The sequence below is a fragment of the Siniperca chuatsi genome, linkage group LG7 (assembly GCF_020085105.1).
Source record: "Siniperca chuatsi isolate FFG_IHB_CAS linkage group LG7, ASM2008510v1, whole genome shotgun sequence".
Classification (NCBI taxonomy): Eukaryota; Metazoa; Chordata; class Actinopteri; order Centrarchiformes; family Sinipercidae; genus Siniperca; species Siniperca chuatsi.
This window is the reverse complement of record NC_058048.1, coordinates 428,268-440,281: the sequence shown is the minus strand read 5'-3', so window position 1 is coordinate 440,281 and position 12,014 is coordinate 428,268. Positions and strand designations below refer to the sequence as shown.

General features: G+C 41.2%; 1 protein-coding gene across 2 annotated transcripts in view; it reads right to left on the bottom strand.

The window, feature by feature from the left end:
• Window positions 1-1,053: 1,053 nt before the first annotated feature.
• efhd1 (EF-hand domain family, member D1) overlaps window positions 1,054-12,014 on the bottom strand; it is a 51,780-nt gene continuing 40,819 nt past the window's right edge. Inside the window, exons 4-5 of one of the 2 annotated variants that reach the window (XM_044202255.1) lie at window positions 1,893-2,062; window positions 1,054-1,623 (exon numbers count right to left, since the gene is read on the bottom strand). In XM_044202255.1, the coding sequence (XP_044058190.1) occupies window positions 1,593-1,623; window positions 1,893-2,062 (201 nt within the window). In that variant the 3' untranslated portion in view covers window positions 1,054-1,592. Of the gene's footprint in view, window positions 1,624-1,892; window positions 2,063-12,014 lie in introns of those variants that run through there. The other variant, XM_044202257.1, reaches the window with a different exon arrangement.

Here is a 12,014-nt window from a genome sequence, read left to right as displayed (position 1 = left end):
AACAGTATTACATATTCCTATATAGCTAACATAATGACTTTAACAAAGCGTGTTACACCTGCTCATGTTGTAGCAACATAATGGGAGGTCACATGTCAATGAAAAAACAACCTTTATATTGAAGAATTACAGAGAAAAAACATATCGGCGCAAATCAGTGTCTAGGGGTTTCTGGTGATCTGCAGAGTGCTGGTGAAGGAAGATGGAGCCATCCAAGGTGGAGACTGCGGCATTCTTCACCTCACACCCAGCTGTGGGACGCTATCAAGGCAACCCGGCACACCTGCACCCACTTACTATCTGCAGGAGGAGACATATACACCAGCAGAGAACACAAGACGGGAGCCGTGGGGAAGGCAAGCAGTGTAATGGATAAATATAACATTTGGTACATATTATGCATTTATTATGTATTGGATTTTCAGTCAGGATCTAGAGTGCATCATCTCCACATTTAAGAGTAGGCTTAGGACTTTCCTCTTTGATAAAGCTTATAGTTAGGGCTGACTTGGGTGAGTCCTGAACCATCCCTTAGTTATGCTGCTATAGGCCTAGACTGCCGGGAGACTTCCCACGAAGCACCCCTTTCCTCTCTCCTCTTCTCCCTCTCCATCTGTATGCATTTTATCTCATTACTGCATGTTACTAACTCGACATCTTCTCTCTCCCGTAGTTTTGTGCTTTCTCATCTCTCTCCTCTCTCCTTCTGTCGCTTTCAGCAGGTATTTCTGCCTCCAGAGCTGCAGAGACTGGATCTGTGGTTGTGGGCCACCTGCTGCCCCGTGTTCCTGCTCAACAACTGCTACTACAGTTGTTGTTATTGGCTTTATTACTATTATTGTCATTATTATTCCTATGACTATCATTCCTATTATTATTACTTTACTAATATTAATATTACCACTACCATAACATTATTACTATTTTAAAATTCTATGTGGAATTTGCATTTGCATACTTTTGCAATGAGAAAGTCATTGTAAGGCAGGGCATCATCAGAAGGCAGCTGCAGATGGGGTTTAGTTTAAGAAGTAGGAGAATTTTCTCAACCCATAAAGGAACACTTAATCCTTCAGTTTATCAGAAAAATTCAGCAAAATTATATTCATAATCACCAAATTTAGAGATACATGGTTTTCACTGGACAGGAAGGGTATGTTCTAAAAAAAATTAATCTGTAAAGTAACTAGTAACTAAAGCTCATAGGAAATACTCAAGTAAAGCACAAGTAACTCAATTTAGTACTTAAGTACAGTACTTGACTAAATGTACATTCCACCACTGGATCAGAGTGATGTTGAACGTCAGCAGAAGATTGAGCAATGGGAGCTTGGCTTAACTTGTGCAATTTCTCGGTAAAGCCACTGCTACCGCTGGTGGTGCTGCCACGAACAACAGAGGTCTCCAGTTCTTATTACCAGTACAATGGACTGTCATTGTTCATTGGCAATGGCCATGGTAGTGCAGAGGAATTTCACATGTCTAACCAAACCCCTGGCCACAGATGGTGCAGTACGGTGAAATGTCAACGCAGGATGGTCCTGCAGAATCAATCAGCAACTGATGATTCAAAAGCAGATGGAATCAAGGCTTCAGGCTGCGCAGGAGCCAAGGAGGAGAAGGCTGCAGGGCGACAAATTATATTGTTAAGAGATAAGCAATATATGAATTTAGACACTGGACAAAACACTCACATTCATTCCACAGTTATATTTAGTCAACAATGAGAAATGACTGCAACATTAAATGGTGTTTTAAAGAAGCAATAGATTATCTACTTAATCTACTAGATTAATACAGTATTGTTTAAATTGTGTATTTCAGAAAACATTGGACTTGGGTAATATCTGAAAACAAATTAGAATATTATTAGTTCCAAATGAGAATGTCACCATGAAGCAGGGCATAATAAGAAGGCAACTGCAGACAGAAGTGGAACTCCAGTGGGGGCTGCAGCAGAGGCAGATGAATTTAAGTGATGTGGCACCTCAGCTGAAGATGGAATCTTGGCGGTATTAAGGCTGCAGACTTTGGAGGGGCCATGGCGGAGAAGGCTGTGATACTGTTTAGAGATAAGCAACATATAATATGATATTAGACACAAACAAAATTCTGGCAGCAGGGTGTGGAATGATATTGTCCAGACTGAAATATTCTCTGCAAGCCAAAAAACTACAGTTGTAGTTTATATTATGTGTGCCACCTATCTCTTTCTTTCTCTCTGTCTGGGGGTGTCAAAAGAGCGTGAAGGGGGTGGGGAGAGAGATGAGAGAGGCGGAGAGAGAGAATGGTGGGTGGTGGAGGTGGAGGGACCACCTTGATTTTAAAATAACAATAATGTAATGGTAATATTCATAAAGTGTTATAGCTTGAGGTTTTGTCATTTCCTGTTTTATTTTGTAGTGTGTTCCTCTCCTTGTGTGTCTTGTGGTTTTACTTCCTGTCTTTGATTGCTTTCCCTCCAGTTTTGATTTTTGGCCATCTGCCGCTGCCGTGTTAGGTTTTGAGAGAGAGAGAGAGAGAGAGAGGTTTTGGGGGGGGTAGGGTTAGGGAGGCACAATGCAAGGACCACGTAGAATTTTTTTTTTAATATAGTAGAATAGTAATTGTAGTGTTAATATTAATAAATTAGTAATAATAGGAATGACAGTTATAGGAAGAATAATGTCAGCATCAGTAACAGAGCAAATAACAACAACTGTAGTAGCAGTTGTGAAGCAGGAACACGGGGGCAGCAGGTGGCCCACAACCACAGATCCAGTCTCTGCAGCTCCGGAGGCAGAAATACCTGCTGAAAGCCACAGAAGGAGAGAGGAGAGAAACAAGAAAGCACAAAACTACGGGAGAGAGAAGAAGAGTTAGTAACATGCAGTAATGGAATAAAAATGCATACAGATGGAGAGGGAGAGAAGGAGAGAGGAAAGTGGACTTTATACTTTACATGCTGCCTGTCAGATTTGTTCAGCCTTGCTGGACTCTTTGCTTGGTTTCTACTGCTGCCAGCTGGTAACCCATTTCCTATTCCTGGACCTGTATATGCCTACCTGCCTGTTACCTGTTTGATGCCTGTCTGCATACCAGTCTGTCTGCTTGTACCTGCCTGTAAGCTACTTCACCCTAATAAACACTGTAGCCATGCGGCTACTTCATCCTCATACCGCTTCCTGGTCATCTACATTTGGGTCCACATACTGCACCCCATATGACATAAAGTAATAATAATAGGAATGATATTCATAGGAATAATAATGACAATAATAGTAATAAGGCCAATAACATGGGCAGCAGGTAGCCCACAACCACAGATCCAGTCTCTGCAGCTCCGGAGGCAGAAATAACTGCTGAAAGCAACAGAAGGAGAGAGGAGAGTGACAAGAAAGCACAAAACTACGGGAGAGAGAAGATGTCAAGTTAGTAACATGCAGTAGTGGGTTAAAAATGCATACAGATGGAGAGGGAGAGAAGGAGAGAGGAGCTCAGTGTATCATGGGAAGTCTCCCAGCAGTCTAGGCCTATAGCAGCATAATTAAGGGATGGTTCAGGACTCACCCAAGCCAGTCCTAACTATAAGCCACAGGAAAGGAGCTTGACAACTGAAGGCTCTGGATCCCATTCTACTTTTGGAGACTCTAGGAACCACAAGTAACCCTGCATTCTGGGAATGTAGTGTTCTAATGGGGTAATAAGGTATTATGAGCTCTTTAAGATATGATGGTGCCTGACCATTAAGAGCTATGTAGGTGAGGACAAGGATTTTAAATTCTGGATTTTATAGGGAGCCAGTGCAGAGAGGCTAATATTGGACAAATATGAAAAAATGAAGGATTCTGTGGAAAGACTATTAAATGTTCAATTTCAATGCCATATACCAGAACAAGGTCGAGGGTGTGGTTAAAACAGTGAGTCGGCTTACGTACACAAAAGCCAATCAAATCTAATAATGATATAAACACAGTACTAATGCTATTATTTTCAACGTCCACATGAATATTTAAATCCCCTACAATAATTACTTTGTGTTTTAAGGACTAAACTTGATGAAAACTGAGAAATCAGATAAAAATTCAAAATATTAACCAGGAGCGCGGTACACTATAAAAAATAGAATTGGCTGTCATGTTTTCCAGGTTGGGTGTGACAAGACAAGAACAAGGGTTGATTAATAGGCTTGAGTCAAAGATGGCTGCAACTCCACCTCCTCGGCCAGCGCCTTAGGGAATGTGAGTATTAATATGACTGGGCAGAGTGGATTAATTTAGGCTAACATATTTTTGATTACCCAGCCAGGTTTCAGTAAGACAAAATAAGTCAATATGATACTCTGATATTAAATAATTTACTATTACAGCTTTAGATGACAGAGATCTGATGTTTAAGAGTCCACATTTAATTCTAATATTTTGTTGTGCTATTTCAGCAGTGGTAATTTTATTTAGGTTTTTATGTACAGTGGTGTGAAAAAGTGTTTCCCCCCTTCCTGATTTCTTATTTTTTTGCATATTTGTCACACTTAAATGTTTCAGATCATCAAACAAATTTAAATAGTAGTCAAAGATACCACAAGTAAACACAAAATGCAGTTTTAAATGAAGGTTGTTATTATTAAGGGAAAACAAAATCCAAACCTACATGGCCCTGTGTGAAAAAGTGATTGCCCCACCTGTTAAAACACAACTTAACTGTGGTTTATCACACCTGAGTTAAATTTCTCTAGCCACACCCTGTGTGTTCCAGTATGTTTTCCCCTCCTTGTGTTTCCTGGCTGTCCCCTGTTCATTACTCTGTCTGTGTGTGTGTGTGTGTGTGTGTGTGTGTGTGTGTGTGTGTGTGTGTGTGTGTGTGTGTGTGTGTGTGTGTGTGTGTGTACGTTCTGGTCTGGCTTCCTGATCTCCTGCCTGCTGATCACCAGCACACCTGTCATCAATCACTCATCAGTCTCCACTGCATATCTACCAGGCTCTTCCACACTACCAGCGCCAGATCGTCTCTGTACTCTTGTACGAAACCCACGTAACGGCTCCTACCTCGACCCCAAATAAGTAATTAATTCTTTTTCACTTTTTTACTTGTAGTAACTTGATTGTGTCTCTGTCACTCATAGTTACTCACTGCTGGTGATCTCAGCCACAGTCAGTCCTCGGACCTCTGCCAAGCTTGTCTCTTCACCCACTGCCACGCTACACGAGCCAGCTGCCTCGTCTGCCCTGCCAATCTCACCTCCGGAGCCTGCTGCCAATCGGGTCCAGCCAACTATCTCTACGGGTCCGCCACCTGGCCAGTTCAGCTCAATTCCACTACGCCCGCCAAACCAGAACCTGCCTCCTCGGTCTCCATCCAGAACGTCGCCACTTCTTCCTCGACCCGGACCGGTCGAGTCCTCGGGGGTGACGGTGAACTACGTCTGACTTCTGCACAGATATTAAGCACTACTTCTAAATAAATCTGTTGCAAAGATACCCAGCTCTGTTCTATTGTGTTCTGCATTTCAGGTTCAGTGATCGTGCATTACGACAGTTCTCAATCAAGAAATCACTTAAATAGGACATGCCATGTGAAGTAGACCAAAAGATCTTCAAAAGCTAGACATCATCCAAAGATCCAAAGAAATTCAGGAACAAATGAGAGAGAGAAAGTAATTGAGATCTATCAGTCTGGAAAAGGTTATAAAGCCATTTCTAAAGATTTGGGACTCCAGCGAGCCACAGTGAGAGACATTATCCACGAATGGCAAAAACATGGAACAGTGGTGAACCTTCTCAGGAGTGGCCGGCCGACCAAAATTACCCCAAGAGGGCAGTGGTGACTCATCCAAGAGGTCACAAAAGACCCCACAACAATTTCCAAAGAAATTTCAGGCCTCACTTGCCTCAGTTAAGGTCAGTGTTCATGACTCCACCATAAGAAAGAGACTGGGCAAAAATTGCCTGCATGGCAGAGTTCCAAGACGAAAACCACTGCTGAGCAAAAAGAACATTAAGGCTCGTCTCATTTTTGCCAGAAAACCTCTTGATGATCCCCAAGACTTTTGGGAAAAATACTCTGTGGACTGACGAGACAAAAGTTGAACTTTTTGGAAGGTGTGTGTCCCATTAAATCTGGTGTAAAAGTAACACCGCATTTCAGAAAAAGAACATCATACCAACAGTAAAATATGGTGGTGGTAGTGTGATGGTCTGGGGCTGTTTTGCTGCTTCAGGACCTGGAAGAATTGCTGTGATAAATGGAACCATGAATTCTGCTGTCTACCAAAAACTCCTGAAGGAGAATGCCATCTCTCCGTAACCTCAAGCTGAAGCGAACTTGGGTTCTGCAGCAGGACAATAATCCAAAACACACCAGCAAGTCCACCTCTGAATGGCTGAAGAAGAACAAAATGAAGACTTTGGAGTGGCCTAGTCGAAGTCATGACCTGAATCCTATTGAGATGCTGTGGCATGACCTAAAAAAGGCAGTTCATGCTCAAACTCTCCAATGTGGCTGAATTACAACAATTCTGCAAAGATGAGTGAGCCAAAATTCCTCCACCGCACTGTAAAAGACTCATTGCAAGTTATCGCAAACGCTTGATTGCAGTTGTTGCTGCTAAGGGTGGCCCAACCAGTTATTAGGTTTAGGGGGCAATCACTATTTCACACAGGGCCATGTAGGTTTGGATTTTGTTTTTCCTTAATAATAACAACCTTCATTTGAAAACTGCATTTTGTGTTTACTTGTGTTATCTTTGACTAATATTTAAATTTGTTTGATGATCTGAAACATTTAAGTGTGACAAATATGCAAAAAAATAAGAAATCAGGAAGGGGGCAAACACTTTTTCACACCACTGTATAACTCCTCTTCTGATGATTTTATTCATTTAAGTGGTCGGGGTCAGACAGCATCACTAAGGAATTGTCATGGGCGTGCACAGATCCCGCTGTTGTGAGTCTGGTTGGTTTTTCCCTCGAAATGTACATTTGGCAGAGGCGCCATCTATTGTGTTTATGTAAGTATACAACACATAGCTTGAGAGTCATAGCTTGTGATTTCCCAGGATGAAAAAGCTAAATACGCTAGCATATGTAGCTAACATTAGCCTTGTTATGCAGTGTGTCCATGCTTCAGAACTTAAACATTTGCAGATGAAGCCGGTGCACAGATTGAAATAAAAAAAACTGTCTGATTGTAGAAATTAGACTATCACTGTAAAGTTTGATTAGCTGAGAAGCCCCCTCCCCGGCCCAGGTAAATGCATACTGTGAGTCAGGAGGAATTGGTGCTATACATGTCTAAATATTTCTGTGTAGATGCTCCCGCAGCTAAGTGATGTATGATCTGAGTTGTTGAATTTAAATCCCTCTTTTCCCTCACACGTCCCTGTAGTGATGCTATTGTCATCCTGCTCCCTGGCTGTGCAGCTGACCCATGCAGATCATCTTATCTCAACTTGGGACATCCTTCGACACTCCTCTACAACAAACACTCTGTATTTACTACTGTCTTTATAAACATGTTTCAGTACAAGTTTGTCCATTATTTAGCTGGTAACCAGTGTATTGTAGTTATTGCAAAGTTGACCCATCCTTTGTCCTTTACAGTGTTAGGCAGACACAGCCTTTGATTTTGTACAGGTTTTTGGCCAATCAAATATAGAAACGGAATGATGCCTCTAGTCTCATGCCTTTTCCTTCATCCTGTTCCTAGCCAAGTTCAAAAACATCTACTGTAACAAGTTAAATAAGAAAAACTCAACAGCATTCAGCTTACACAAACACATACAGTGCATTTGGAAAGTATTCACAGCGCTTCACTTTTTCCACATTTTGTTATGTTACAGCCTTATTCCAAAATGGATTAAATTCATTATTTTCCTCAAAATTCTACAAACAATACCCCATAATGACAACGTGAAAGAAGTTTGTTTGAAAACTTTGCAAATTTATTAAAAATAAAAAATGAAAAAAATCACATGTACATAAGTATTCACAGCCTTTGCCATGACACTCAAAACTGAGCTCAGGTGCATCCTGTTTCCACTGACCATACTTGAGATGTTTCTACAACTTCATTGGAGTCCACCTGTGGTAAATTCAGTTGACTGGACATGATTTGGAAAGGCACACACCTGTCTATATAAGGTCCCACAGTTAACAATGCATGTCAGAGCACAAACCAAGCCATGAAGGCCAAGGAATTGTCTGTCGACCGACGAGAAAGGATTGTATCAAGCCACAGATCTGGGGAAGGGTACAGAAAAATTTCTGCAGCAGTGAAGGTCCTTTAACTCCCACGTGAAACAGACTACCTTTTTTCACCTACGCAACGTTGCAAAAATCAGGCACATCCTGTCTCAAAATCATGCTGAAAAACTAGTCCATGCATGCACAGAATGCTGCTGCACGTGTACTGACAAGAACTAGAAAAATAGATCACATTTCTCCAATATTAGCTTCTCTGCACTGGCTCCCTGTAAAATCCAGACTAGACTAAAATCCTTCTCCTCACCTACAAAGCTCTTAATGGTCAGTCATCAGCGTATCTTAAAGACCTCATAATACCTTATAACCCCATTAGAACAATGCGCTCCCAGAATGCAGGGTTACTTGTGGTTCCTAGAGTCTCCAAAAGTAGACCGGGAGCCAGAGCCTTCAGTTATCAAGCTCCTCTTGTGTGGAATCAGGTCCCAGTTTGGGTTCGGGAGGCAGACACCATCTCCACATTTAAGAGTAGGCTTAAGACTTTCCTCTTTGATAAAGCTTATAGTTAGGGCTGGCTTGGGTGAGTCCTGAACCATCCCTTAGTTATGTTGCTATAGGCCTAGACTGCCGGGAGACTTCCCATGATGCACCTCTTTCCTCTCTCCTTCTCTCGCTCTCCATCTGTATGCATTTTTATCCCATTACTGCATGTTACTAACGCGACATCTTCTCTCTCCCGTAGTTTTGCGCTTTCTCGTTTCCTTCCTCTCTCCTTGCTGCCCCCGTGTTCCTGCTCGACAACTGCTACAACTACAGTTGTTGTTGTCATTATTATTCCTATAGCTGTCATTCCTATTATTATTAATTTATTAATTAACACTACGATTACATTTCTAGTATTTTAAAAATTCTAGGTGGTATTTGCATTGTGTCTCCCTCTCCCCCTCCCCCAAAATTTCTCTCTCTCTCTCTCTCTCTCTCAAAACCTAACACCAGCGAGGATGGCCGCCCACTATTGACTCTGGTTCTGCCCGAGGTTTCTGCCTCTTAAAAGGAAGTTTTTCCTTGCCACTGTCGCCAAATGCTTGCTCATGGTGGGATTTGTTGGGTCTCTGTAAATAATATCATAAAGAGTACGGTCTAGACTTGCTGTATAGGAAAAGTGCAATGAGATAACTTCTGTTATGAATTGGCGCTATATAAATAAAATTTAATTGAATGTAATCCTTGAATGCAGACGTGAAGCTAGGTGAGACAAGCGACCTGCCAGCCAATCAGAAGAAAATTGAGTCCCTGCCTCAGCTCATGGGCAGATCTTGATATTTCGTCATGTGGGGGGAATCACTCCAGGAGAACAGCGGGGATAGGGGCAGAGAAATCAAAATAATCAGATCATTTATTTCATATAAAATATCAATTTATATCGTTTATAATAGATTATCAATGTGTTTTCTTGCAATATTCGCTCGCGGCGCGCCGAAACTATCGCTGCTGAGCGCGAGCTGACAGCGGACCTCTGCTCCTCACCGCTCTCTGTCTGAAAAGCCAATTGATTAACATGGCATTGAGAATCTGGTCAATTTTCAAAATAAAACACCCTGTGCAGACTCCCAGTCGTATATCAACATAAAACACAACTAAAACAAGACAAAAATAGAAACCATTTAACTACGTATCCTACTTACTTAACATAGTAGAACCAGAAAAGTCAAGAAAAAAGGACCAAATCAACAACGTTGGGCAGGTAAACCGCTCTGCTTTTGAAATGCTCCCGGTGGGGTATGAAGCCGCTTGGAGAACGTAAAATCGGATTGCAGACACGACGTTATAGAGCCTTGTCTGGCGGAATCCCGGCGTGAGGAAGGTTTTCCGCTTGCAGATACTGTTCTGTGCGCTCGTACGCACCTGTTTTTTTATGCGCGTGGGGTTTGAGACTAATTAAACGCCATATCACACACCCGCAAAAACAACTCATTCTAACGTTAATGCTTTCTTATACTGTCTGTAATGTTAAAATTAATTTCTTAGGACTTTTAAACACAGTCAATATATAGCTCAATATCACAAATTTGCCTCAGGGGGCTTAAATCTGTACAGCATACCACACCCTCTGTCGTTAGACCCTCGATTGAATGAAGAAAAACTTTAATGGGGGAAAAAATGGAAGAAACCTCAAGAAGAGCAACAGAGGAGGGATCCCTCTCCCAGGACGGACAGACATGCAATAGATGTTGTATATGTAGTACAATTACAGTATGGACAATCAGGAAGACACAATTGTAGATAGATTGTAAACATATATGAAGAAGGGATCCGGGAGGACATTGTGCAACTTCAAGTGTAGCAAAACAGATAGAACCTGAGCTCAAGCACACCATTCACACAGGTAGGAGAAAAGAAACAAACACACAGAGGGAGAGAGAGACATGGACAACATGCACACAACTGAGAGATAGAAAGACAAGAGAAACATAAGAGGACAGGCTGAATCTATTGGAGGACAAAGATCCAGAACCAAACATCTGGAATGAGGCAGCCAGGGGATAGGGAGAGGTGATGTTTTTATTGTCTAACTAGACATCCATTAATGAAATGCTGTACAATTATTTACATGACACTGAGCACTGTTGGCTCACAGCAGGAAGGTCTTGGGTTTGCATGTTCGTCCATGTAGCGCAGGTGAATCTGAGACTCTAAAAGGCCTGTATGTCACTCTGTATGTGTTAGCCCTGTGATGAACTGGTAGCCCATCTAGTACTCTGACCCTTGCCTAATGCATGCTGGGATAGGCTCCAACCCCCAGTGACACTGTACAGGACAAGCGGTTTAGAGAATGGATATTAGGGATTGTGTCAAGATTATATTAATATTTATGAAGTGTATGATTTTCCCAATAATGCTACTAAGCCTCCTTCATGAGTAAAAATTTGTATTCAGTATTTTTTAAGTTTTATTTATCCTTTATTGCAATTAAGTCAAACATTTCCATTCTGACAGGGAGTATAACAACACGACATCTTTACAAGTGACCAAAAATATATTTCACTTACCTTTTTTATATTTGGCAAATTATAAGTCTCTGCTAAAACAAATAACAATATATACTATTTTATTTATGAAAAAATACATTGTCAATTTCCACAACAAATACCAAAGAAGGTATGTGATACATACAGTAGTTTTGTTATATGACAATTCGAACATGCTACATCTTCAATACGTTACTACAGAGTAAATAAAGGGCCAGATACATGAACTGCACTTAACAATAAGCACTGCTTAGGTCAGGGTTTCTCAGCTTTTTAGGGCCCATGACTCCACTTTTAGGTTCCAAAATTGATACCAAAGTTGTCAAATAGTTGTGTGAAGGGTTAGGGATGAGCTTCATATATAATTGATGTTGATTCTAATTAGTTTATTTTTTAGTTTCTCTTTATTTTTATTCTAACATATTATACATATAAATATATTTCAGTTCCATTATGCTGTATATTATTTATTAATTTTCTTACTTTTAATTTGTTAATATCAATGCAGTACATTTGTATATCTCCACATTTAAGAGTAGGCTTAAGACTTTCCTCTTTGATAAAGCTTATAGTTAGGGCTGGCTTGGGTGAGTCCTGAACCATCCCTTAGTTATGCTGCTATAGGCCTAGACTGCCGGGAGACTTCCCATGATGCACCTCTTTCCTCTTTATCTGTATACATTTTTATCCCATTACTGCATGTTACTAACTTGACATCTTCTCTCTCCCGTAGTTTTGTGCTGTCTCGTCTCTCTCCTCTCTCCTTCTGTCGCTTTCAGCAGGTATTTCTGCCTCCAGAGCTGCAGAG